The 24,361-nt window shown below is 45.0% G+C and overlaps 1 protein-coding gene and 1 long non-coding RNA gene across 3 annotated transcripts in view; one reads left to right on the forward strand and one right to left on the reverse strand.

Moving 5' to 3' along the window:
* The window catches only part of stim2b (stromal interaction molecule 2b), a 133,669-nt gene extending 113,523 nt beyond the window's left edge, over positions 1–20,146 (reverse strand). The window contains exons 1-2 of one of the 2 annotated variants that reach the window (XM_078400383.1): positions 19,457–20,146; positions 18,773–18,961 (exon numbers count right to left, since the gene is read on the reverse strand). In XM_078400383.1, coding sequence (XP_078256509.1) covers positions 18,773–18,923 — 151 coding nt within the window. In that variant the 5' untranslated portion in view covers positions 18,924–18,961; positions 19,457–20,146. The remainder of the gene's footprint in view (positions 1–18,772; positions 18,962–19,456) is intronic. The other variant, XM_078400376.1, reaches the window with a different exon arrangement.
* The window catches only part of LOC144594211 (uncharacterized), a 74,743-nt gene continuing 70,315 nt past the window's right edge, over positions 19,934–24,361 (forward strand). Inside the window, exon 1 of the long non-coding RNA XR_013547370.1 lies at positions 19,934–20,089. This is a non-coding gene — a long non-coding RNA (uncharacterized LOC144594211). The remainder of the gene's footprint in view (positions 20,090–24,361) is intronic.

The raw sequence follows: 24,361 nt of genomic DNA on the forward strand, positions 1-24,361 counted from the left end.
AAATGCTGATTGGTGGCCCAGGTTTAGCCTGGACCTTGCTTCTTAAGGCAAGAGCAGTTGTATTCCATCAGCCCCTTATTTATTACAAGTAATTGTGGAGATTCCTGTAGATACACGAGCTGAAGCATTCAAGTATCTGTTCAGTTCAATTTCTAATCAACTTAAAAAAATGTATCAATTCATGGGCAGTCCCCGTGGGTATTATCCGTCCCTAGTTGCCCCTGAACTGACGAGGCAGTTAACATTCAACCAAATTAATAGATCTAGATCTAGTCATATGTGATGCAGTCCAGGTAATGCTGGCAGATGTCCTTTCCTGAAAGAGATTAGGGAATCAGATGGGTTTATTCATCTATCCAGTAGTTTTACGGTTAATTTTACTGAGATACGGTTTTTAAAAAATTCCATCTTTCTTTCATTACTTGCATCGGAGTTTCTGTGCTGGGATTCAAATCCACATCTCTAGATCAATGGTCCAAAAGTCTGGCTGTTAGTCCAGTCCAGTCCAGTCTAAAGTACTGTGCAACTCTGACATGGCCTGTTGCAGAGAAATAAGTGAGGGAATGGGACTGATAATAATAATAATAATAATAATAATATTCATTTATTGTCATTGCAACGAGTACAACGAAATTAAAAAATAGCCAATCCTGATGGGAATGTTTTGAAAGCTGGCAGATTCAACAGGCTGAGTAGCCTCCTGTGTTATGAAATCTTGCAATATGCAATGCTGAAATATTGTAGTGAGCAAAGAAAGAGGGCAAATGTGACTGGACGTGCAAGTTCTTACAAGAACAGTAAAAGCTGGTGGGTCTGTGAATACAAACAGGGAACAATATACCGAACACTCCCAATTGGAATAGCAACTGCGCAACTAAACCCTGTGATGTTCCTGGATAGATCAGATTTCTTAGCAACCATGCCCTTTTCATCCAAATCATACTCAAATGATGTAATGCACATCAGTGAATACCATCTTTTAGGGGTTTTCTTAAAACTTTGTGCAGTGAAGGAGATTGGTAATGTTCATTTCTTCCAGTGGTTTACGATTATTAAGAGAATACAGTCACTTTGGTCACCAGGAAACAGTGTTTATAATTGGATTCAAGGTGTACTAGGGACTTGAAAAAGGGATTGTCTGAAATACAGTCTGAGCAGTTCTTTCGGCTGCATCTATATCAGAAAACAGGGATGTGAGACAAACTCAGGAGCTTTACCACTGTTAATAGACCCAGCCCTTAAAGTAGGTCAATCATTTCTGCAGATGCAAATTTAATAGAAGATTTTATTTTTACCACTTTCTCAATTCAATTCAATTTGGCACAGCTAAGTGTGTAGGAAGGAACTGCAGATGCTGGTTTAAACCAAAGATAGACACAAAATGCTGGAGTATCTCAGAGGGACAGGCAGCATCTTTGGAGAGAAGGAATGGGTGACGTTTTAGGTCGAAACCCTTCTTCAGACTAGAGTCAGGGTGAAGGGAAACAAGAGATATAGACGGTGATGTAGAGAGATATAGAACAAATGAATGAAAGACATGCAAATCTAGCTTTGTGACTTCATAGCTGGCGACAGGTCTTCGATTCACATTTATTAGCAGACGGAATTATCTAAAAAAATAATAAATGTTAACAAATTACAAGAACGAAAAAGGGTCTCGACCCGAAACGTCACCCATTCCTTCTCTCCCGAGATGCTGCCTGACCTGCTGAGTTACTCCAGCATTTTGTGAATAAATTGTTAACAAATTACATTTATCATATCATATCATATCATATATATACAGCCGGAAACAGGCCTTTTCGGCCCTCCAAGTCCGTGCCGCCCAGTGATCCCCGTACATTAACACTATCCTACACCCACTAGGGACAATTTTTACATTTTACATTTACCCAGCCAATTAACCTACATACCTGTACGTCTTTGGAGTGTGGGAGGAAACCGAAGATCTCGGAGAAAACCCACGCAGGTCACGGGGAGAACGTACAAACTCCTTACAGTGCAGCACCCGTAGTCAGGATCGAACCTGAGTCTCCGGCGCTGCATTCGCTGTAAAGCAGCAACTCTACCGCTGTGCTACCGTGCCGCCCTTTGGGTTTGGGTTTAAAGCAATAAAGCACATTAATTCCAGATTTCTCAGAGATATTTAATGTGAACAAAAACAGGGATCTACGGACTGCTGATTATGCAATTAATCCAATTCATTCAACATCAAAGATCATTTTACGTGGTTGGTGAATCTACATTCAGAGTGAGAGGTTCAACCTCATAAGTGAAACTGCTTCTGGCAGGAGTTCAGAATCTCAGCCTCACAGAGTCATGTTTATGGTCAATCAGGGCATTAAAAACAAGGGATTGAGGCAAAGACGACTGAACTTGCAGCTGGCAGGGAACAATGGCGTGAATCATCAAAGATATGGTACTGCATCAAAGTCATTTTACCGACAGCACAATTTGACAGCCCACAAAAACCCAAGAACAAGGGCACCATATGGACAGGATTTTTTTCTCTTTCAAGGTTGATTACTTTTTTTAATAAAAAATATAAACGTACCAGTGAACTTCTCGTCAAAACCCCTGCCTTTAGTTTAGACTTAAGTGCTAAAGGATGCAACTTTTATTTCATATCAACTAAAATGCTTGGGAACATCTGGAAAGCTTCTTCTTTTATGCAATAAATCTGAGTCAGGTTTAATATTACATTAATATTTAATATTGCATTAATATTTCTGATATATATTGTTATATTACATAAGACCATTTCAGAATTCATAAAATTCTAATCAAAGAAAATGGATAGAATAGGTTTTACAGGGATATGGGGCAAATGCAGGCAGGTGGGACTAGTGTAGATAGGACATGTTGATCGGTGTGGGCAAGTTTGGCCGAAGGGCCTGATTCCACGCTGTATAACTTTATGATCCTCTAAAATATAATGAGGGACAAGGAAGAGATTGAACTCACAGCATACTGACTCACAGGTGTTAGTGCAACTTCTAACAAGGGTGGAACGGCCTGACAGCATAAACAGCCTGACAGCTAATTGTTTTGATCTACATAATAGTTGCACACCGCATCACCGTGACGCAGTGGTACAATGTATTTCCCAGACCTGTCCAACTTAGTCCTCTCAAAAAGAGGTAAGCTTGGGCACCTCGCACACTGTTATCATATCATATCATATATATACAGCCGGAAACAGGCCTTTTCAGCCCTCCACTGTTGTTCAACTCTGAAGCTGATGTTCCTACTGTTCATTCCTATTAACAACGTCAGGTTCCACTGAAGCGCCTACAAGCATTTCAAAACAAATCAAGTAGATTATCCACACAAAATGTGCTTCCAGGAAGCCAGAGAACAAAATAGAGACACGCATTAAAAGCCAAAAAGATGTGAGCACCGTTGTGAAATATGGTAAGGAAAGATCAAGGGGGAACAATGAGGAAACAGATACATATTCTCACTCGGCCGTTCACAGCACCCACGTTTGGTTTCTTGGCGATCTGACTAGTGACGTTGTTTGCAAATAAAAAATCCACCTACTCTATGAAAAGAGCCACCAATGACAATAAGTGTAAGTTAAAGGTCAGCATTCGGCTTCTACTGACAAGGGAGACTACTGATTTGCTTTCTCAGGCCCCCATCGTTGCCTGGGGCATTGTAATCTCAGTCACTGAGGCCGACGTCAGATAGTTGACCATCATCCTTATTAAAGCCATCATCAAACTTCAATCAACCAGAACATTAGTCCATTAAACCACTTGTCAATGAATTTCTGCTAGTTCCTTTTTTTGCATTATTTGAACTGTGGTATGTATACAAGGGAACCAATTGTTTCTTGCTCATGTTAAGTGAATGGCAGTTAAACATTTGAGTTGACAGCAGTAACCAGGAATTCAGAGGTAAGCTAATAAAAACTTATGGATCACAGTTGAGGAATAATAAAGCATGTCTTAACTTCAAACAGTGTCTTGAAATTATATTCATAATACCTCAAACCACCAAATTAATAAATTCTGGGTCCAGCCAAAACAGCGAGTTAAGTTTTTGCTGTTTCTGATTGTTCCTTTGGGCTCAGAGCTAGGCAAACAGGGCAGAGACAACTTTATTGTTTTGACATCTTGCTGTGAGAATTTTTGATGCCGATACCATGGCGATAGCATTCAGCTTCTGCCGCTGAAGCTAATTGTTGCTAAGACAGCCAACCATTTTACTCTTCCAAATTTTCTTTCTCAAAGGCACACCACAATTAGTCCGCTAACATTAAATTTTAATCCCTGCAACTCTTTCCTTCTTTGTATTTGTTCAATTCAATCTTAACAATGAAAACACACATTAAAAAGATCAACTCACTTTATAATCAGTAATTTGGAATGAGGACATCTGTGCTACCAATTCACGCCCCCCACGTGCATTAATTCTCTTCTAGCATCTTGGGGTCAAAATGCCAGAAGAAGCAGCAATGCAAGACATGTGTGGGAATGAAAACAGAAATAGGAGTCAACTCAGGTCGAGTTTCTTCCAGCAGCTCAGAAATACCGTCAGCATTTCAGTGCTGGGGAGAAGAGAAAATGGCTCGAATGATTGATTGATTTAAAACATAAACTCTTCAACATAAACATTAATTGACTGCATTGGAAATGACTATTCACAAAACAAAGAAAAAATAGTCAGATTTATTCAGGAATTATATCTCAATGAAGAATTAATACTTGGTCAATATTTGTCAAGTAAGTGAATTTGATTTCATGCCCTAATGGTAAAAGCACATGGAAGTGAATGGTTAGATAACCTGAGTTGAAGTAGCTTTGTTATTTTCTGTTTTGTATCTCCCGGGGATTTACCAATATTGTTGCCCTGGATCTTGCTGAGATTCTACTCACATACACAACCACCCCACATTTACGTTGCTCAAACTTGCTGGCTCTTACCAAAAGAGACCCTGCAAAGTGCCACGGGAATCAAATCACAAAACTCCTCTATTTTCCCCCCCAATGTTTCTAAGTGCCCATGCACCAAAGTCCCAAAGTTGCTGGTATTTAACCATTAGTTTCAGTTCTCGAAGAAGAATGTATCACTGTCCCTAATTTAGTGCATCCTAAATTGTGCAAGTCTCATATTACTGCAGGTGACGTGGTGTTCAGCAACTCTCCTCTGAGGCAATGTCCACTGTCTGCCACAGGTCCTAATAAAAAGAGGATATTTGTTGCGTTTCTGCCATATTTCCCACCTGGAACTGTCTAAACAGAGTTAATACGAAGAGCAGATGTCACTCCGTTACCAGTGTGGGTCAATAGACAATAGGTGCAGGAGGAGGCCATTCGGCCGTTCGAGCCAGCACCACCGTTCAATGTGATCATGGCTGATCATTCTCAATCAGTACCCCGTTCCTGCCTTCTCCCCAAACCCCCTTACTCCGCTATCTTTAAGAGCTTTATCTAGCTCTCTCTTGAAAGCATCCAGAGAATTGGCCTCCACTGCCTTCTGAGGCAGAGAATTCCATAGATTTACAACTCTCTGACTGAAAAGGTTTTTCCTCATCGCCGTTCTAAATGGCTTACCCTTATTCTTAAACTGTGGCCCCTGGTTCTGGACTCCCCCAACATCGGGAACATGTTTCCTGCCTCTAACGTGTCCAATCCCTTAATATTCTTATGTTTCAATAACAGCCCCTCTCATCCTTCTAAATTCCAGTGTATACAAGCCTAGTTGCTCCAGTCTTTCAACATATGACAGTCCCACCATTCCGGGAATTAACCTAGTGAACCTACGCTGCACGCCCTCAATAGCAAGAATATCTTTCCTCAAATTTGGAGACCAAAACTGCACACAGTACTTCAGGTGAGGTCTCACTAGGGCCTTGTACAACTGCAGAAGGACCTCTTTGCTCCTATACTCAACTCCTCTTGTTATGAAGGCCAACATTCCATTGGCTTTCTTCACTGCCTGCTGTACCTGCATGCTTCCTTTCAGTGACTGATGCACTAGGACACCCAGATCTCAGGTCATGTTTTGATGTTCTGCAGACTGGACTGGTTGATGGGTGGTTGTTAGCCTTTGGGAAGAGAAGCACCATCAATATCCATGGGTGAAGCCGTACCCATGGCCCAGTCCCCAATATGGAATACTCAGGCATATGGCTCAGATCTCTGCATTTAATTATCAAGGAAACAAGCAATTAATTCACTCTGAAGCATCAAACCAAAAGGTTTGAACATATGAGATCCTGAGTGGCCAGACAGGGTGGACCCAGGAGTTGATTGTTCTTCTTGGAGAATCTAAAACTTGAGGCCGCAGTTTAAAAAACAACAAAAGGTCACGCTTTAAGACAGAGAGGACATGGTTTTTACTTTGCTCAGAGGAACGAGTATCTTTGAAACTCCCTTCCTCAAAGAGTAGTGGAAGCAAGGTCTGCAGGATATATACAAAAAGCTGGAGTAACTCAGCAGGCGGGACAGGCAGTGTCTCGTGAAAAGGGATGGGTGACGTTTCAGGTCGAGACCCTTCTTCAGACTGGTTAGGGATAAGGGAAACCAGAGGTATAGATGGTGATGTGGAGAGATAAAGAACAATGAAGGAAAGATATGCAAAAAAGTAACGATGATAAAGGAAACAGACCATTGTAATCTGTTTGTAGGATGAAAATGAGAAGCTAGTGCGAATTGGGTGGGGACGGGATAGATACTTTTATGTGATGCAGACAGTGAATAACTAATTTTGTCGTAAATTTCAAACTACCGTTCTAGTTTCCTGAGAAATGTTTTGCCCATTTTCTCTCTCAAAGTCAAAGTCAAAGTCAATTTTATTGTCAATCCTCAGCCAGTTTACACAGACAGAAAATCGAAATACCGTTTCCCACAATCCCGAGGAACAAAGTGCATAAAACTAAGTTAAAATTAAAAAGGCACAGCAAACAACAATCAACATAAAATATAAAATATAAAATATAGTCACTTCAAATGCGTTAAAAAAATTTTTTTTTAAAGTGTCTGGTGCTGGATGTGCGTGTGTGTGGGGTGTTAAAGTCCAGGTCCAATAGGGGCAGGGGAGAGAGGAGGAAGGGAGGGGAGAGAGTTCAGCATCCTGACAGCCTGGTGGAAAAAACTGTTCTTTAGTCGGGTGGTGCTTGACCTCAGGCTGCGAAACCTTCTCCCTGAAGGCAGGAGGGTGAAGAGGCTGTTGGAGGGGTGGAAGGGGTCACCCACAATGCTCAATGCTTTGCGGGTGAGGCGGGTGGTGTAAAGGACCAGGAGTGTTGGGAGTGAGGCGCCAGTGATCCTCTCAGCAGTGTTCACTATGCGCTGCAGGGTCTTGCGGCTGGAGGCTGTGCAGCTTCCGAACCACACAGTGATGCAGCTGCTGAGGATGCTCTCGATGGCGCCTCGGTAAAAAGTGTACATGATGGGTGTGGGGGCTCCCGCTCTCTTCAGTTTGCGGAGGAAGTAGAGGCGCTGCTGGGCTTTCTTGGCGATGGACGTGATGTTGTTGCTCCAGGAGAGATCCTCGGTGATGTTCACCCCCAGGAATTTGGTGCTGCTCACCTGCTCCACAGCAGCACCATTGATGGTCAGTGGGTGGGGGTGTTGGGTGTGCGTTCTCCTGAAGTCGACAACAATCTCCTTTGTTTTCTCCACATTCAGGAAGAGATTGTTGTCTGTGCACCACGCGGCCAGCTGGTCCACCTCCTTCCTGTAGTGGGTCTCGTCGTTGTTGCTGATGAGACCCACCACTGTTGTGTCATCCGCAAACTTGACGAAGTGGTTGGAGCTGTAGGTGGGTGTGCAGTCGTGGGTCAGCAAGGTGAAGAGCAGGGGGCTTAGCACACATCCTTGTGGGGCACCCGTACTCAGCGTGATGGTGTCCGATGTGTTGCTGCCGACCCGTACGGACTGGGGTCTGGCAGTGAGGAAGTCCAGCAGCCAGTTGCAGAGAAGGGGGCTGAAGCCCAGATTTGTTAGTTTACAAACCAGCTGCTGGGGGATGATGGTGTTAAATGCTGAGCTAAAGTCTATGAACAGCATCCTAACATATGAGTTTTTAGTGTCCAAGTGGGTGAGGGCTGGGTGTAGAGCAGAGGAGATGGCATCCTCAGTGGACCGCTTAGCTCGATATGCAAACTGAAACGGGTCCAGGGAGGGGGGGAGGTTGGATCTGATCTGCTTCATGACCAGCCTCTCGAAGCACTTCATGATGGTTGAAGTCAGCGCTACAGGGCGGTAGTCGTTGAAGCAGGATGGAGAAGACTTCTTGGGCACAGGTATGATGGTGGTTTCTTTGAAGCACAAGGGAACAACAGCCTGGCTCAGGGAGATGTTGAAGATGTCTGTGAGGACATCTGTGAGCTCAGCTGCGCAGTCTTTTAGCACACGACCAGGAATGTTGTCAGGTCCAGAAGCTTTCCGGGTGTTAATCCTTAACAGTGTGCTCCTCACACTGCCTGGAGACAGACAAATAGCCTGGTCGTTGGGGGGGGGGGAGTTGTTTTCTGCGCAGGTGTGTTGCTCTGTGCTTCAAAGCGTGCGAAGAAGCCGTTGAGGTCGTTCAAGAGAGAGGTGTCACTGTCACAGGTCTGTGGTAGGGGTTTGTAGTCCGTGATAGTCCTAATACCCTTCCGCAGGCTCCGTGTGTCTCTGCTGTCACTGAAGTGGGCTGTGATGCGCCGGGTGTAGTGTTGTTTGGCTTTCCTGACCCCTAAATGCAAAACTCGAAGATACTTAACTCATGTTACAAGGTACACAATGATCCACTTGTGCTGGAACACATCAGAGTGGCATGATCATCCTGAAACAAAAGCAGCATTGTCGTTCATGAAGCAACAGCTTTTCAGCAGCAGAAAGCTGTCTGCCAATACCCCTACTTCAAGTCACCAAAAGCTGAGAGTTAATTTTCTGTGCTCCAAATGCATTACTTTATCTGCTGGGAGCTCATTCTGGAAATTCCTAATTCCAAATTGTGCAGTATGTCGTTAAATTAACAATGGGTTTTCCAATAAATGGAAAGGGGAACAAAGTCAGAGTGTGACTCATGTCATGTGCAATCCTTACTACGGTGGTTCCATCATCTTGCTACCTTTGCTACCTCTCCACATCACCATCTATATCTCTGGTTTCATGCAATGTTGCAATCTGTTATAATTTATACTGAGAGCACTGGAAAACACCGGGCATTGCATTTATTCAATTACAGGCAGTACCCTGGTTACGACAGGATTCCATTCCTGAGAACTGTTTGTGACACAAACTTTTCGTAAGTTGGAAGTGAACAAAAACAGTGGGTGGGAGGATCACAGAAACAGCCGTGCCGGGAGGGCAAGCAGCCGCGGGAGGTGTGGCTGCCAGCGACTCAGTGTGTGAGCGAGCGGGTCTGCTCGGCACTCCCAGCTCTGCTCGGTTCGTCCCAGCCCCTGAATGTTGCTATTGCCGGGAGGAGGCGAGAACAGGTTGGCGGGAATGCCCCATTCCCATGGGGAAGATGCATCGCAACAGCCAGCAAATCCATCCCATCCATCTCGCCGGCCTTTCAAACGCTCGGCGTAATTTGCAGGGTGTCCATATGTTGGGTGTTTATAATCTAGGGAGGTGTTAGATCTGAAGAAGGGTTCCAACCCGAAACGTCACTCATCCATTTTCTCCAGAGACGCTGCCTGGCCTGCCAAGTAAATCCGCCACTTTGTGTCTATCTTTGAGGAGTTGCATAATGTCTCCAGGTTTTCAATACTTCCTAACACTTTCTCCTCCGTATGCATCAACACAGGTTGTGAACTCAGTTCCCCGTTCTACTCTCTTCACCCAAGACTGTGTAGCCAGACACGGCTCCAACACAATCTTTAAATTCACCGACAATACCACTGTTATTGGATGAACAACGACTAACGATGAGACAGAGTACAGGAGGACGATTGATAATCTGATTATTCTCACAGGAACCTCCCCACACCTGAAGGAGTTGCTGCCTCAGAAAAATTCAGCCAATATTATCAAAGGACACCACCTTGGCTGCGCTCTCATTTCACCACTATCATAAAGAAGCTCCAGGAGCTTGAAAACCGTAACCGCCAAGCTCAAGAACAGCTTCTTTCCAACAACCATCAAGGTCTTGAACACTACACAACATTAACCTCAGCAGCTATGATCTTCCTTGGACTGTATCCCTGGATGCACAGCAGACTTCGACATCTGCATTATTATGGTTAGCTGACAGGACGGTCATTTATTTATTTGAATTTTTATTAGAAATTATGTGTGTGATATTGTATTTATGGGCCTGTTAAGCTGCATCGAGTAAAATTATTTCATTGGTAGACACAAAATGCTGGAGTAACTCAGTGGGACAGGCAGCATCTCTGGAGAGAAGGGATGGGTGACGTTTCGGGTCGAGGCCCTTCTTCAGATTGATGTCAGGGGAGTGGGCAGAACAGAGATAAAATGTAGTCGGAGACAGTAAGACTGGTGGAAGAACTGGGAAGGGGAGGGGATGCAGAGAGAGGGAAAGCAAGGGCCACTTGAAGTTAGAGAAGTCAATGTTCATACTGCTAGGGTGCAAGCTACCCAACAAAATATGAGATGCTGTTTCTCCAATTTGCGCTGGGCCTCACTCTGACAATGGAGGAGGCCCAGGACAGAAAGGTCAGACTGGGAATGGGAGGGGGACTGGGAGCCGCATGATGGCTGCCGCGCCAACGGTCTGTCTTCGTCTTTTTCATTCTTTGTGTTTTTAGTTTGTTGTAAAATGTATGTTTTAGCTTATCTTTAATTTTTGTCTTTGTGGGGGGTGGTGGAGGAAACTTTTTTTATCTCTTTACTCGACGGAGATGCGACTTTTTCTGTGTCGTATCTCCATCTGCACTGCGGCCGAATATCGTGGAACTGGCGGCCTCTTGCTGGGACTTCTAGAGCTCCAAAACCGCAGAGCCTGCGGACTTTAACATCTTGGAGTGGGCGATCCCTTTGCCAGGGGTCGGCCTTTGATGCTCCAACCTGCGGGAGCTGTGGACTTTAACATCGTGAAGCTCCTGGTCCCTGGTTAGGGACCGTTTTCGGAACTCCAAACCGCAGGAGCTTCGACCATCCCGATGCGGGAGTTTAGACCGCCCCAACATGAGAGCTCGAATGCCAGCTGCAGATGGTTCAACTCCCCCGACCACGGGAGGAAAGGAGGAAAGAAGATAAGACTTTATTGCCTTCCATCACAGTGGGGAATGTGGAGGAGCCGCTGTGGTGGATGTTTATGTCATATTTTTATGTGGTTGTGTGTCTTGGTGCTTTTTTGGTATGACTGTATGACAAACCAAATTCCTCGTATGTTGCAAAACCTACTCAGCTAATAAATGACGTTTTCTTATTATTATGAGTTAAAGTGTTGATTGTCCTGTTCTTGGTATATATGATAATTAAACACACTTGCAATGGGGAGATGACAGAATGCATCATCAGAAAATGTGGTTTTAGAAAGTTTGCAGAAGAAGGGCAGAGAAGTTAGCGGGTAGATTACTGTAATACTTTAGTATGTGGAACCAAAAAGGCTGAAGCCTTTACAATTGTAGACCACTAACTTTCACATGTACCAGCTGTTCAAAGCAGCCTTCCAATGAATCCCACCTTTATGATATTTTGTTAAAGATTTGCATGCCTTCTCTGCTCCAAGATCAATTCCAATTTCCCAGGTTTTCTGTTGGAACTCTGCCTTCAGGTGCATGCAGAGCTGTTTCCTTTCCCTTCAATAAAGGGGGAATTTGCAAACTAGAAACACCCTCTGCCTGTGATTCTGCAATCTTAGATTCATTGTCATCTAACCAGTCATGGTTCTTTCTGGTGAAGAAGCCAACAGTCTCTTGTACGTGCCAATTACGAGAAACGTTGGGATAGCCCATCAGGCATGGAAACTTTGGGGGCCCCGTCGGCTGGGAGATGATCGACTAATCGAGAGGCTCCGAGAACGGCCAAATCTGTGGGGCCTTAAGAGCTTTGGGATCAACACTTGTATAAACAAGTCTGAAGAAGGGTCTCGACCCGAAACGTCACCCATTCCTTCTCTCCAGAGATGCTGCCTGTCCTGCTGAGTTACTCCAGCATTTTGTGTCTACCTTCAACTTGTATAAACAATGTTTTCAAGCCATGTTTTGATGGAGATTAGCAATTACAAATGGCATTTAGAGTGACACAGTCACATAGCAGTAGATCTGCTACCTTACAGCGCCAGAGACCCGAGTTTGGTCCTGACTACAGGTGTTGTCTGTACGGAGTTTGTATGTTCTTCCCGTAAGTTTTTTTCCAGGTGCTCTGGTTTCTTCCCACACTCCAAAGACATACAGGTTTGTAAGTTCATTGGCTTCGGTAAAATTATAAATTGTCCCTAGTGCGTAGGATGGTTTTTGTCTACGGGTGGGGTGGGGGGATTGTTGGTTGGCGCGGACTCGGATGACCAAAGGGCCTGTTTCCACGCTGTATCTCGAAAGTCTAAAGAGCGAAGCAGATATTACTGCAATGTGTTGCTCGCACAATGACATAATCTACCAAGTATGATGTGATCATGATACTGACATAGCCCTTTCTTTCCTGAAAATAATCTACATTTTACTTGATAAGTGATTTTTAAGTTTTCTGTTTCGCTTCCATTTGAACAAATTGCTATTTGGCCAAACATGGTACAAAATAAGTGTCTGCTACTTTATTTCGTCAATTGACAGATACTCAGGTAAGTACAATCCTTGACAGTCAATCCACACTGCTATTCTCTAGATGTCAAAACAAATTTACCAGCTCTTAATCTCATCCCCGTTCTTTGTTAATAACAACTAAAACAAACACATTGTGCTGTCAATGTAATAAAACTTTGCATTTCACAGGAACACCAGTTAGTCGGTAATATTAACACCTAGGAACTTGAAGCTTTCACCATGCAGATTACAACATGCAGTTTGGGGCATATGCTCCACAACACTTCCTAAAGTTGATAACTAGCTCTTTCATCTTGCTGACATTGAGGGAGATGCTGCTAAGTTCTCTATCTCATTCCTGGACTCCATCTCGTCATTGTTCATGAACCGGCCCACCAGTGGTCATCTGCAAACTTGTACATGGAGTTAGAGTCCAAATTGGCCACGCAGTCGTGAGTTTATAGACAGTATAGGAGGGGACTGAGAATGTATTCTTACAGGGCACCAGAGTTGAAAATTGTTGTGGAGGAGGTGTTATCACCTAACCTCATTGATTGTGGTCTGTGGGTCAGAAAGTCGGGGATCCAGTGGCCAATTCTCCACTTTAACTAAGTAATCTGCTCTCCTGAATACTGTAAATTTCACATCAACAGTGATAAGCCTGTAAGTGGAGCTCAACCCTGCATCTGAATGATTTGCTCCAATTTAACAAGAAACAGTTGTGATCACTACTATCTTCCAACTATTTTGCCAAAAGGCCAATAACTCCACAGTGATGGATCCTTTCCTCTGCAACAGGATCCTCGACTTCTTGACCAACAGCCAACAATCAGTGAGGATCGGTGACAATTCATACTCTACGATAATCCTCAATACTGGAGCCCCACAAGGATACCTGGCTCCTCGAACTCTACCTCCGCTACATCGACGACTGCATTGGTGCTACCTCTTGTACCCATGCAGAACTCACTGACTTCATACACTTCACTTCCAATTTCCATCCTGCCCTTAAATATACCTGGTCTCCTGCTCTCCTTATATACTCATCACCGTGCACCCAAATACCAATCCATCTCAATTTACATGTTCGCAGATAACACCACCACAGTGGGACGAATATCAAATGATGATGTGACAGAAAACAGAAGGGAGATTTAGAACCTCGTACCTGGTGCCAAGACAATGACCTCTCCCTCCATGTCAGCAAGACAATGGAGATTGTGATTAACTTCAGGAAGCAAAGCAGTACACATACATTGATGGCACTGAAGTAGAAATGGTCGAAAGCTTCAGGTTCCGACAAATAAATATCATCACCATTTTGTCCTGGACCAGCCACATTGAAGCTATGACCATGAAAGTTCATAAACACCTCTACTTTCTTAGAAGGCTTAGGAAGTTTGGCATGTCCCCAACATCCCTCACCAACTTCTATAGATGTGCGGTAGAAAGCATTTCATTGAGATGCATCATAGCCCGGTTTGGGAACAGCTTCATCCACGACAGGAAGAAATTGCAGAGAGTTATGGATGTAGCCCAGACCATCAGACAAACCAATCTCCCTTCCATTAACTTCATCTATACTTCTCACTGCCTCGGCAAGGCCACCAGCATAATTAAGGACCAGTTTCACTCTGGTCACTCCCTCTTCTGTACCTCTTGCCTGATGGGAGAAGGGAGAAGTTTGAAAGCTCATACCTCAACATTCAGGGGCAGTATCTTCCCAGCTGTTATCAGGCAACTGAATGGTCTTCTCACCAGCTACAGTGTGGTCCTGACCTCCCATCTATGTCATTGGAGACCGTTGAACTATCGTTAATCGGACCTTATTGGACTTTATCGTGCACAAAATGTTATTATACCCTTTATCTGTACATTGTGGATGGCTTGATTGTAATCATGTATAGTCTTTTGTTTGACTCAATAGCATGCAAACAAAAGTTTCTCACTTTACCTCGGTAAACACGACAATAATAAACTAAACTAAAGTTATGCTTAACTTCAACTTTGAGTTAAAAATAACCTAAATTTAAAAATCTTCCCTGCTGTAATCAGGTCAAGTTGACTAATTTCACTCTTTCGACATTAGGTTTTTTTCTACTAGTGTCAACTGTACCAGTTCACAAGGTCCACAAAAGAAAAATGGTGCTGAACGTATAATGCCGTTAATTATTCCTCTGGATATTGCAGTAACCCAAATTTCAAATTCTGTGAAAAGCAGACGTAAAGATATTCCAGTGGCAGGTTGATGAATTCTGTGTACAGGTTTATGGAGGAGACAGCAATAATCACCTTCACTGGAGCAGTTGTACTTTAATTGCCTTATGTGATGGTTATCCATCAAACACCTCAATCTGATGTGTAGGAAGGAACAGCAGATGCTGGTTTACACCGATGATAGACACAAAATGCTGGAGTAACTTTGTGGGACAGGCAGCATCTCTGGAGAGACGGAATGGGTGACATTTCGGCTTAAGACCCTTCTTCAGACTGAGAGTTAGGGGAGAGGGAGACCAGAGATACGAGATATGTCAGTTCCGCCATCCTGGGAATTAACCTGCTGAACCTACGCTACACTCCCTCAATAGCATTAATGGCCTTCCTCAAATTAGGAGACCAAAATTGCACACAATACTCCAGGTACGGTACCAGGGCCCTGTACAACTGCAGTAGGACCTCCTTGCTCCTAAACTCAAAGCCTCTCACAAAGTAGGCCAACATGCCATTGTTTTTTTTCACTGCCTGCGGTACCTGCATGCTTACTTTCAGTGACTGATGTATAAGCAAACCCAGGTCTCGTTGCACCTCCCCTTCTAATCTGACACCATTCAGATAATAATCTGCCTTCCTGGACCCGTTAATTCCTACTCTTTGCTTCCTGTCTGCCAACCAGTTCTCTATCCATGTTAATACCCTACCCCCAAAACCATGTGCTCTAATTTTGACCTTGTCAAAGACTTTTTGAAAGTGCAAATACACCACATACACTGTCTCTCCTTTATCCATTCTACCTATTACATCCTCAAAAAATTCCAAAAGATTAATCAAGCATGACTTCCCCTTCATAAATCCATGCTGACTTTGACCGATCCAGTCACTGCTTTCCAAATGCGCTGCTATAACATCTTTAATAATCGACTCCAGCATCTTCCCCACTACCAATGTAAGGCTAACTGGTCTATAATTCCCCATTTTCTCTCTCCCTCCTTTCTTAAAAAGTGGAGTTACATTGGCTACTCTCCAGTCCACAGGAACTGATCCAGAGTCGAGACAACATTGGAAATTAATCACCAATGCATCCACGATTTCTAGGGCCACCTCCTTGAGTACTCTGGGATGCAGACCATCAGGCCCTGGGGATTTATCTGCCACCAGTCCCAACAGTTTACCTAACACCATTTTCTGACTAATGTGGATTCCCTTCAGTTCCTCCCTCCCACTAGATCCTCGGTCCCATTGTATTTCCGGGAGATTGTTTGTATCTTCCTTAGTGAAGGCAGAACCAAAGTACTCGTTTAACTGTTCTGCCATTTCCTTGTTTCCCATTATAAATTCACCTGTCTCCGACTGTAAGGGACCTACATTCGTCTTCACTAATCTTTTCCTTTTTACATACCTAAAAACCCACCCTGTTTACATTCCAGGAAATCCTCCTCCTTAGCACTGTTACCAATGGTTGGCCCAATCTATATGTAGATTAAAGTTACCCATGATAACCGCTGTACCTTTGCTACACGCATCCCTAATTTCCTGCTTGAATAATGAATCCATTTTATTAGCCAAATTTCTGCACCTTTAGCCCGACAGGAGCAGGGAGAAGAGGAATGTCCAGGGTGGGACAGGTCTGTGATTACGTTAGTTGGTTTTCTGAGGCATCACGGGGTGCAGATGGAGTCAACGGTGGGGAGTCTAATTTGTGTAATGGACTGGGTGGCATCTACAACTTTACAATTCCATATAGTCTTATACAATACAATATACAATACAAACTTCATTGTCATTGTGCAGTGTACAAGTACAGAGACAACGAAATGCAGTAGACAACGAAATGCAGTTGTGGACTAACCATTGGGCAGAAATGTTCCCAAACCAAGTTGTAATGCAACCCGACAATATGCTTTCTATGGTGCATCTGTCAAAGTTTGTGAGAAATAGAGGCTTTGATGTGCCTTCTTGGCTGCCGCATCAACATGGTTAGTCCACAACGGATTGTTGGTAATATTACGTTAAGGAACTTGAAACTCTCAACCATTTTCACTTTGGCACCAATGATGATGATAGGGCCATGTATTCCACCAAGCTTCCTGAAGTCAATAACCAGCTCCTTTGCCTTTCTGACATTGAGGAAGAGGTTGTTGTCCTGGGACCATGTTACTCAGTTCTCTATCTCCTTAACTATTTATTTATTTACTTGTCAACTAAATCACTCGTAAATTACTTTGGCAAGAAAACTATGGCCTGTAACTGAAACATTGGCTCTATTTCCACTACAGATGCTGCCTGACCAGCTGAGTTACGCCAGCATTTGTGTTTTGCTAAAAATTCCAGCATCTGCACTTCCTTGTGTTTTGTAACTGTAACCCAGTTCCATTTATCAATCTGGTTCTGTAACTTGATATTCTTCTTCGTTAAAAGTCTGCTGAGGGCGAACCTGAATTTCACCTCCTGATATCAGGGAAGTGAGTTTAAGATTTAGACAATAGACTATAGGTGCAGGAGGAGGCCATTCGGCCCTTCGAGCCAGCACCGCCATTCAATGTGATTATGGCTGATCATTCTCAATCAGTACCCCATTCCTGCCTTCTCCCCATACCCCCTGACTCCGCTATCCTCAAGAGCTCTATCCTGCTCTCTCTTGAATGCATTCAGAGAATTGGCCTCCACTGCCTTCTGAGGCAGAGAATTCCAGATTCACAACTCTCTGACTGAAAAGGTTTTTCCTCATCTCAGTTCTAAATGGCCTACCCCTTATACTTAAACTGTGGCCCCTTGTTCTGGACTCCCCCAACATTGGGAACACGTTTCCTGCCTCTAACGTGTCCAACCCCTTAATAATCTTATACGTTTCGATAAGATCTCCTCTCATCCTTCTAAATTCCAGTGTATACAAGTCTAGTCGATCCAGTCTTTCCACATATGACAGTCCCGCCATTCCGGGAATTAACCTAGTAAACCTACGCTGCACGCCCTCAATAGCAAACGTGCAAGAGTGCTTCCTGATTTTGTTCCCTGAAAGCTAAGCTGCAACATTATGTCCACCTGCCCTGGATTTTCCACGCCAGCAAAATCATTTGTCCGTATCCACCCAATTGAACTATTTTTATTATTTTCACATCTCAGTTCACATCACCAAAACCAAAAAGAACATGAACCGTTTTATTCTTTCGAATCTCTGACCTCACCAAAGAGAATAAACACTTGACATTCCCCAAGGATCAAAGATGAGTTGAGGTTCTGAAAGCCGATCGTATCACCGCAGATAGACTCTAACCAAGGCACTGTGCAACTCAATTCTCAATTATAAATGCCAGCCTTTCACCCGCAAGTCAAAATGCATCTTTCTGAATACTGTGAAGCAGCGTTTAGTGATGTGCGCATGAAATGAATGCTCTTTAGTCTTCCCCACAGTAAACGTTGTCACCATCTAGAAAATATCTTCATTACTTTTTCTCCGAGTCAAAGTGATCGTTCAGCTTCTGTTTCTGTTTTCTATTGTACAACTGCCAACAGCTGGGCTATCTCATGCAGGTTTTGCTCACGTGGGTACTGGTTGTAAAGAGGTTATTTCTACAGTGGACTTATTTGTGCTTGGTCCCATCTAGTGCATATCAATTTTATTCAGTTACGTTAATAAGAGTGGGTCAGAAGTGCAGAGTTCATACCCCTACATACTCTAGTTAAAAAGAATTATATGATCCCATGTATCAGGAGTTGTTACTGACGTCACCATCTCTCTTGAAAATAATACAATACAACTTGCAGGATCTTGGTATTTAATCTATTGCTTTCCTTGTCAGATTTACCTAAAACAAACAAACCAATTGTGCCTATCGTGAGACATGTGATGTTGTTCATGAACCTGAATTGTAAAATACTGTGATATAGTTTGGAGTTTACCTGCAGGAGTCTCTGGATTTCCGGATGCCGGCTGCACGAATTCCTTGGCGCTTGAATCCGCTGGAGATCCGGCTCCAGAGCCGAGGCATGCGGTGGGAATGCAGACACTAATCCAGATCAGAGACAGCAACAGACTTCGGCTCCAATCCATCCTCTTCTTCACCACTGACAAAACCTGGAGAAAAAAAACTAACATGCAAATAAAAGGCCCTCAGTATCAAAACATGAAACTCTCTGGGGAGAATAAAATTATGTCCGGCGAGCATATTATGTTTGCAAGCATTGAAGTGTGAAACTGCAAACACCACGTAAGTAACCAGTGGGTGGAAGGGACAGGGACGTGGCTGTGTTGCTGTGGCCTGTGCTGTGCCTTGGAGTGTGGCGATTACTCGAATGTAACCCAGAGCGGAGCGTTCGTTTCCTAGTTCCACCACAACATGATCAAGCTGCAGCTGCAGCCCCGGCCGTGCACCGGCCCCGGCTTCCCGTCAACAGAATGACATGCATACAACCGGGGAGGGGAGAAAACATTTACATTCAACGTGCAGTTGGGGGGAAAAAAACAAACCCTCCTCCAGTTTTACTGAAGATCCGGTCGGCGGATAAGGAAACCTTCAACAGAAAATTATCTGTTGTAAAAAGCCCCCCTTCTTCTGAAGGAAAAAATAAAAATACGCTCCTCACCTTAATAAAGAAAGCCGCCCTCGTGTGTGTGTGTCTGTGTGGCTCGGACTCTATTTTTCGTTGGCTGTTTTATTCTCACTCGAAAACTTTAAGTACAAGTCTTCAACCGCAAAAGTTAGTCAGTCGTCAGTGTAACTGAAAGGCATCGATTGGCACACAGAGCAAAGCCCGCGGCTGTTGTGCACCTCCCCCGGCTGTCGTGCACCTCCCCCGGCTGTCGTGCACCTCCCCCGGCTGTCGTGCACCTCCCCGGGCTGTCGTGCACCTCCCCCGGCTGTCGTGCACCTCCCCCGGGCTGTCGTGCACCTCCCCGGGCTGTCGTGCACCTCCCCCGGCTGTCGTGCACCTCCCCCGGCTGTCGTGCACCTCCCCCGGCTGTCGTGCACCTCCCCCGGCTGTCGTGTACCTCCCCGGGCTGTCGTGTACCTCCCCGGGCTGTCGTGCACCTCCCCGGGCAGCCAGGAGTGGCAGTGGTCTGGGTCTGAGGTCGCAGTCAGTAGCTCAGCTGGAGAGCTGCAGGAAGCGGCTCACACCCTCCCCTCCCCTCCCTTCCTCTCCACTGGACGCAACATCTCTGCAAACAGCGCCTTCGCCGTCATCGGTGCCTTCGCCTTCAGCACAAACATCTGACAAGTAAGTTTCTTCTCCCTCCCATCTCCGGCTTCGATACTTTTCATATCCGATGTCTCTGAGTTGAAGTGTTGGCGGGGGGAGGAGTCACTATGCAAATAGCGTGACGTCACTCGTCGTCAGGGCGCGACGGCCGCGCGGCTCACAAAACACTTTCAACACTTTATTATTATTTGTTTCTAAAATATAACCTCGTTACAACACAGTTCATTTTTTTTAAAATAAAGAAATCTGAGGTAATTAATGTGCGCGTCTCAGTTCCCCCCGGTACAACATTGATTTAATTATGCACCGGGCTGGCTGACGTGTGAGAGTGAGAGTGTGTGTGAGTGAGAGAGAGAATGAGTGTGAGAGAGAGTGAGTGAGAGAGAGAGTGAGTGAGTGAGAGAGAGAGTGAGAGTGTGTGAGAGAGAGAGAGAGAGAGAGAGAGAGAGAGAGAGGAGTGAGTGAGTGAGAGTGTGAGTGAGTGTGAATGTGAGAGAGAGTGAGTGAGAGTGTGAGTTAGTGAGTGTGAGTTAGTGAGTGTGTGAGTGAGTGCTTCCCCACAGTAAACGTTGTCACCATCTAGAAAAGATCTTCATTACTTTTTCTCCTAAAGTGATCGTTTAGTTTCTGTTTTCTACTGTACAACCGCCAACAGCTGGGCTATCTCGTGCAGGTTTTGCTCGCGTGGGTACTGGTTGCAAAGAGTTTTTTCCTACAGTGGACTTATTTGTGCTTGGTCCCATCTAGTACATATCAATTTTATTCAGTTACATTAATAAAAGTGGGTCAGAACTGCAGAGTTCATACCCCTACATACTCTAGTTAAAAGGATCCCATGTATCAGGAGTTGTTACTGACGTCACCATCTCTCTTGAAAATAATACAAAGTTCAGCAAAGTTTGTTGCACTTCTGTGCTGCGCTCCGACACCTGCGTGGTGCGGTTCCGGGAGGAGCATGCAGACGCCCTGCACCGCCCTGTCCTGCCCGTTCTGCCAGAGCGCCCAGCCCAGTCCTGCCCTGCACAGCCCAGAGCGCCCAGCTCAGTCCTGCCCTGCACAGCCCAGAGCGCCCAGCCCAGTCCTGCCCTGCACAGCCCAGAGCGCCCAGCCCAGTCCTGCCCTGCACAGCCCAGAGCGCCCAGCCCAGTCCTGCCCTGCACAGCCCAGAGCGCCCAGCCCAGTCCTGCCCTGCACAGCCCAGAGCGCCCAGCCCAGTCCTGCCCTGCACAGCCCAGAGCGCGTGAGACTCTCTCCCCAGATCGCCCGGGGGCTCCGGACCCTCTGCAAAGGCAGCGGCGGGCGGGCCGGCGAGCGCATCGTAGCCCTTGCACCGGCTCCGCCATTTCTGCCGCTGGTCATTAAAGGTCGAGGTTTGTCGCAACATGGCAAACATCTCACACACTGGCGTTGCTGGAGACGTTAAATGATCCACTTGCAGGACGAGTTTGTCATGTTCCAAACGAGGAAACCAAAGGTTACTTAAGGCTAGCACTGCATCCTGCTGGCGACTCGTGACCTTTGCAACCATAGTTGCCTTTCTGTATGAAGTAGGCAAGACAGTATAGCAAAGGGGATTACAGAGGCATGAGGCGGGAGCTGGCCAAAATTGATTGGAAGGAGGCCCTAGCAGGGAAGACGGTAGAACAGCAATGGCAGGTATTCCTGGGAATAATGCAGAGGTTGCAGGATCAATTTATTCCAAAGAGGTGGAAAGACTCTAAGGGGAGTAAGAGACACCTGTGGCTGACGAGGGAAGTCAGGGACAGCATAAAAATTAAGGAGAGGAAGTATAACATAGCAAAGAAGAGTGGGAAGACAGAGGATTGGGACTCTTTTAAAGAGCAACAAAAGTTAACTAAAAAGGCAATACGGGGAGAAAAGATGAGGTACGAGGGTAAACTAGCCAATAATATAAAGGAGGATAGCAAAAGTTTTTTTAGGTACGTGAAGAGGAAAAAAATAGTCAAGGCAAATGTGGGTCCCTTGAAGACAGAAGCAGGGGAATTTATTATGGGGAACAAAGAAATGGCAGACGAGTTAAACCGTTACTTTGGATCTGTCTTCACTGAGGAAGATACACACAATCTCCCAAATGTTCTAGGGGCCGGAGAACCTAGGGTGATGGAGGAAATGAAGGAAATCCACATTAGGCAGGAAATGGTTTTGGGTAGACTGATGGGACTGAAGGCTGATAAATCCCCAGGGCCTGATGGTCTGCATCCCAGAGTACTTAAGGAGGTGGCTCTAGAAATAGTGGAAGCATTGGAGATCATTTTTCAATGTTCTATAGATTCAGGATCAGTTCCTGTGGATTGGAGGATAGCAAATGTTATCCCACTTTTTAAGAAAGGAGGGAGAGAGAAAACGGGGAATTATAGACCAGTTAGTCTGACATCAGTGGTGGGGAAGATGCTGGAGTCAATTATAAAAGACGAAATTGCTGAGCATTTGGATAGCAGTAACGGGATCATTCCGAGTCAGCATGGATTTACGAAGGGGAAATCATGCTTGACAAATCTACTGGAATTTTTTGAGGATGTAACTAGGAAAATTGACAAGGGAGAGTCAGTGGATGTGGTGTACCTCGACTTTCAGAAAGCCTTCGACAAGGTCCCACATAGGAGATTAGTGGGCAAAATTAGGGCACATGGTATTGGGGGTAGGGTACTGACATGGATAGAAAATTGGTTGACAGACAGAAAGCAAAGAGTGGGGATAAATGGGTCCCTTTCGGAATGGCAGGCAGTGACCAGTGGGGTACCGCAAGGTTCGGTGCTGGGACCCCAGCTATTTACGATATACATTAATGACTTAGACGAAGGGATTAAAAGTACCATTAGCAAATTTGCAGATGATACTAAGTTGGGGGGTAGTGTGAATTGTGAGGAAGATGCAATAAGGCTGCAGGGTGACTTGGACAGGTTGTGTGAGTGGGCGGATACATGGCAGATGCAGTTTAATGTAGATAAGTGTGAGGTTATTCACTTTGGAAGTAAGAATAGAAAGGCAGATTATTATCTGAATGGTGTCAAGTTAGGAGGAGGGGGAGTTCAACGAGATCTGGGTGTCCTAGTGCATCAGTCAATGAAAGGAAGCATGCAGGTACAGCAGGCAGTGAAGAAAGCCAATGGAATGTTGGCCTTCGTAACAAGAGGAGTTGAGTATAGGAGCAAAGAGGTCCTTCTACAGTTGTACCGGGCCCTGGTGAGACCGCACCTGGAGTACTGTGTGCAGTTTTGGTCTCCAAATTTGAGGAAGGATATTCTTGCTATGGAGGGCGTGCAGCGTAGGTTCACTAGGTTAATTCCCGGAATGGCGGGACTGTCGTATGTTGAAAGGCTGGAGCGATTGGGCTTGTATACACTGGAATTTAGAAGGATGAGGGGGGATCTTATTGAAACATATAAGATAATTAGGGGATTGGACACATTAGAGGCAGATAACATGTTCCCAATGTTGGGGGAGTCCAGAACAAGGGGCCACAGTTTGAGAATAAGGGGTAGGCCATTTAGAACGGAGATGAGGAAGAACTTTTTCAGTCAGAGGGTGGTGAAGGTGTGGAATTCTCTGCCTCAGAAGGCAGTGGAGGCCAGTTCGTTGGATGCTTTCAAGAGAGAGCTGGATAGAGCTCTTGAGGATAGCGGAGTGAGGGGGTATGGGGAGAAGGCAGGAACGGGGTACTGATTGAGTGATCAGCCATGATCGCATTGAATGGCGGTGCTGGCTCGAAGGGCTGAATGGCCTACTCCTGCACCTATTGTCTATTGTCTATTGTCTATTGACATGAGCAGGGACTCTCGACCCGAAACGTCACCCATTCCATCTCTTCAGGGATGTTGCCTGTCCCGCTGAGTTACTCCAGCTTTTTTGAGTGAGGCCTTGAAGGAAAGTTTTTTTTGTGTGTGCAAACTTGCTTTCTGTTTGTAGTTGAGTGATTGGTAATGCCCCGGATCAAGCCAAGCAGCAACATTAAAATGGAGATATGCTATATGTCAACAAGTGTGTCCAAGGAACTGTAGATGCTGGTTTAGACCGAAGATAGACACAAAAAGCTGCAACAACTCAGCGGGTCAGGTAGTATCTCTGGAGAAAGGAAATATATGACGTTTTGGAACGAGACCTTTCTCAACTCCCGTCACCAATTCCTTTTCTCCAGAGATGTTGCCTGACCCTCTGAGTTGCTCTAGCATTTTGTGTCTGTCTATATGCCAACAACTTGGATGAAGATGCAAAAGTATGCCCAGTAAGTTTGTGAATGTCAGGAAAGTGAGTTGTGTTGTGGATAGTGAG

Source organism: Rhinoraja longicauda, chromosome 1, assembly GCF_053455715.1.
Source record: "Rhinoraja longicauda isolate Sanriku21f chromosome 1, sRhiLon1.1, whole genome shotgun sequence".
Taxonomy (NCBI): Eukaryota; Metazoa; Chordata; class Chondrichthyes; order Rajiformes; family Arhynchobatidae; genus Rhinoraja; species Rhinoraja longicauda.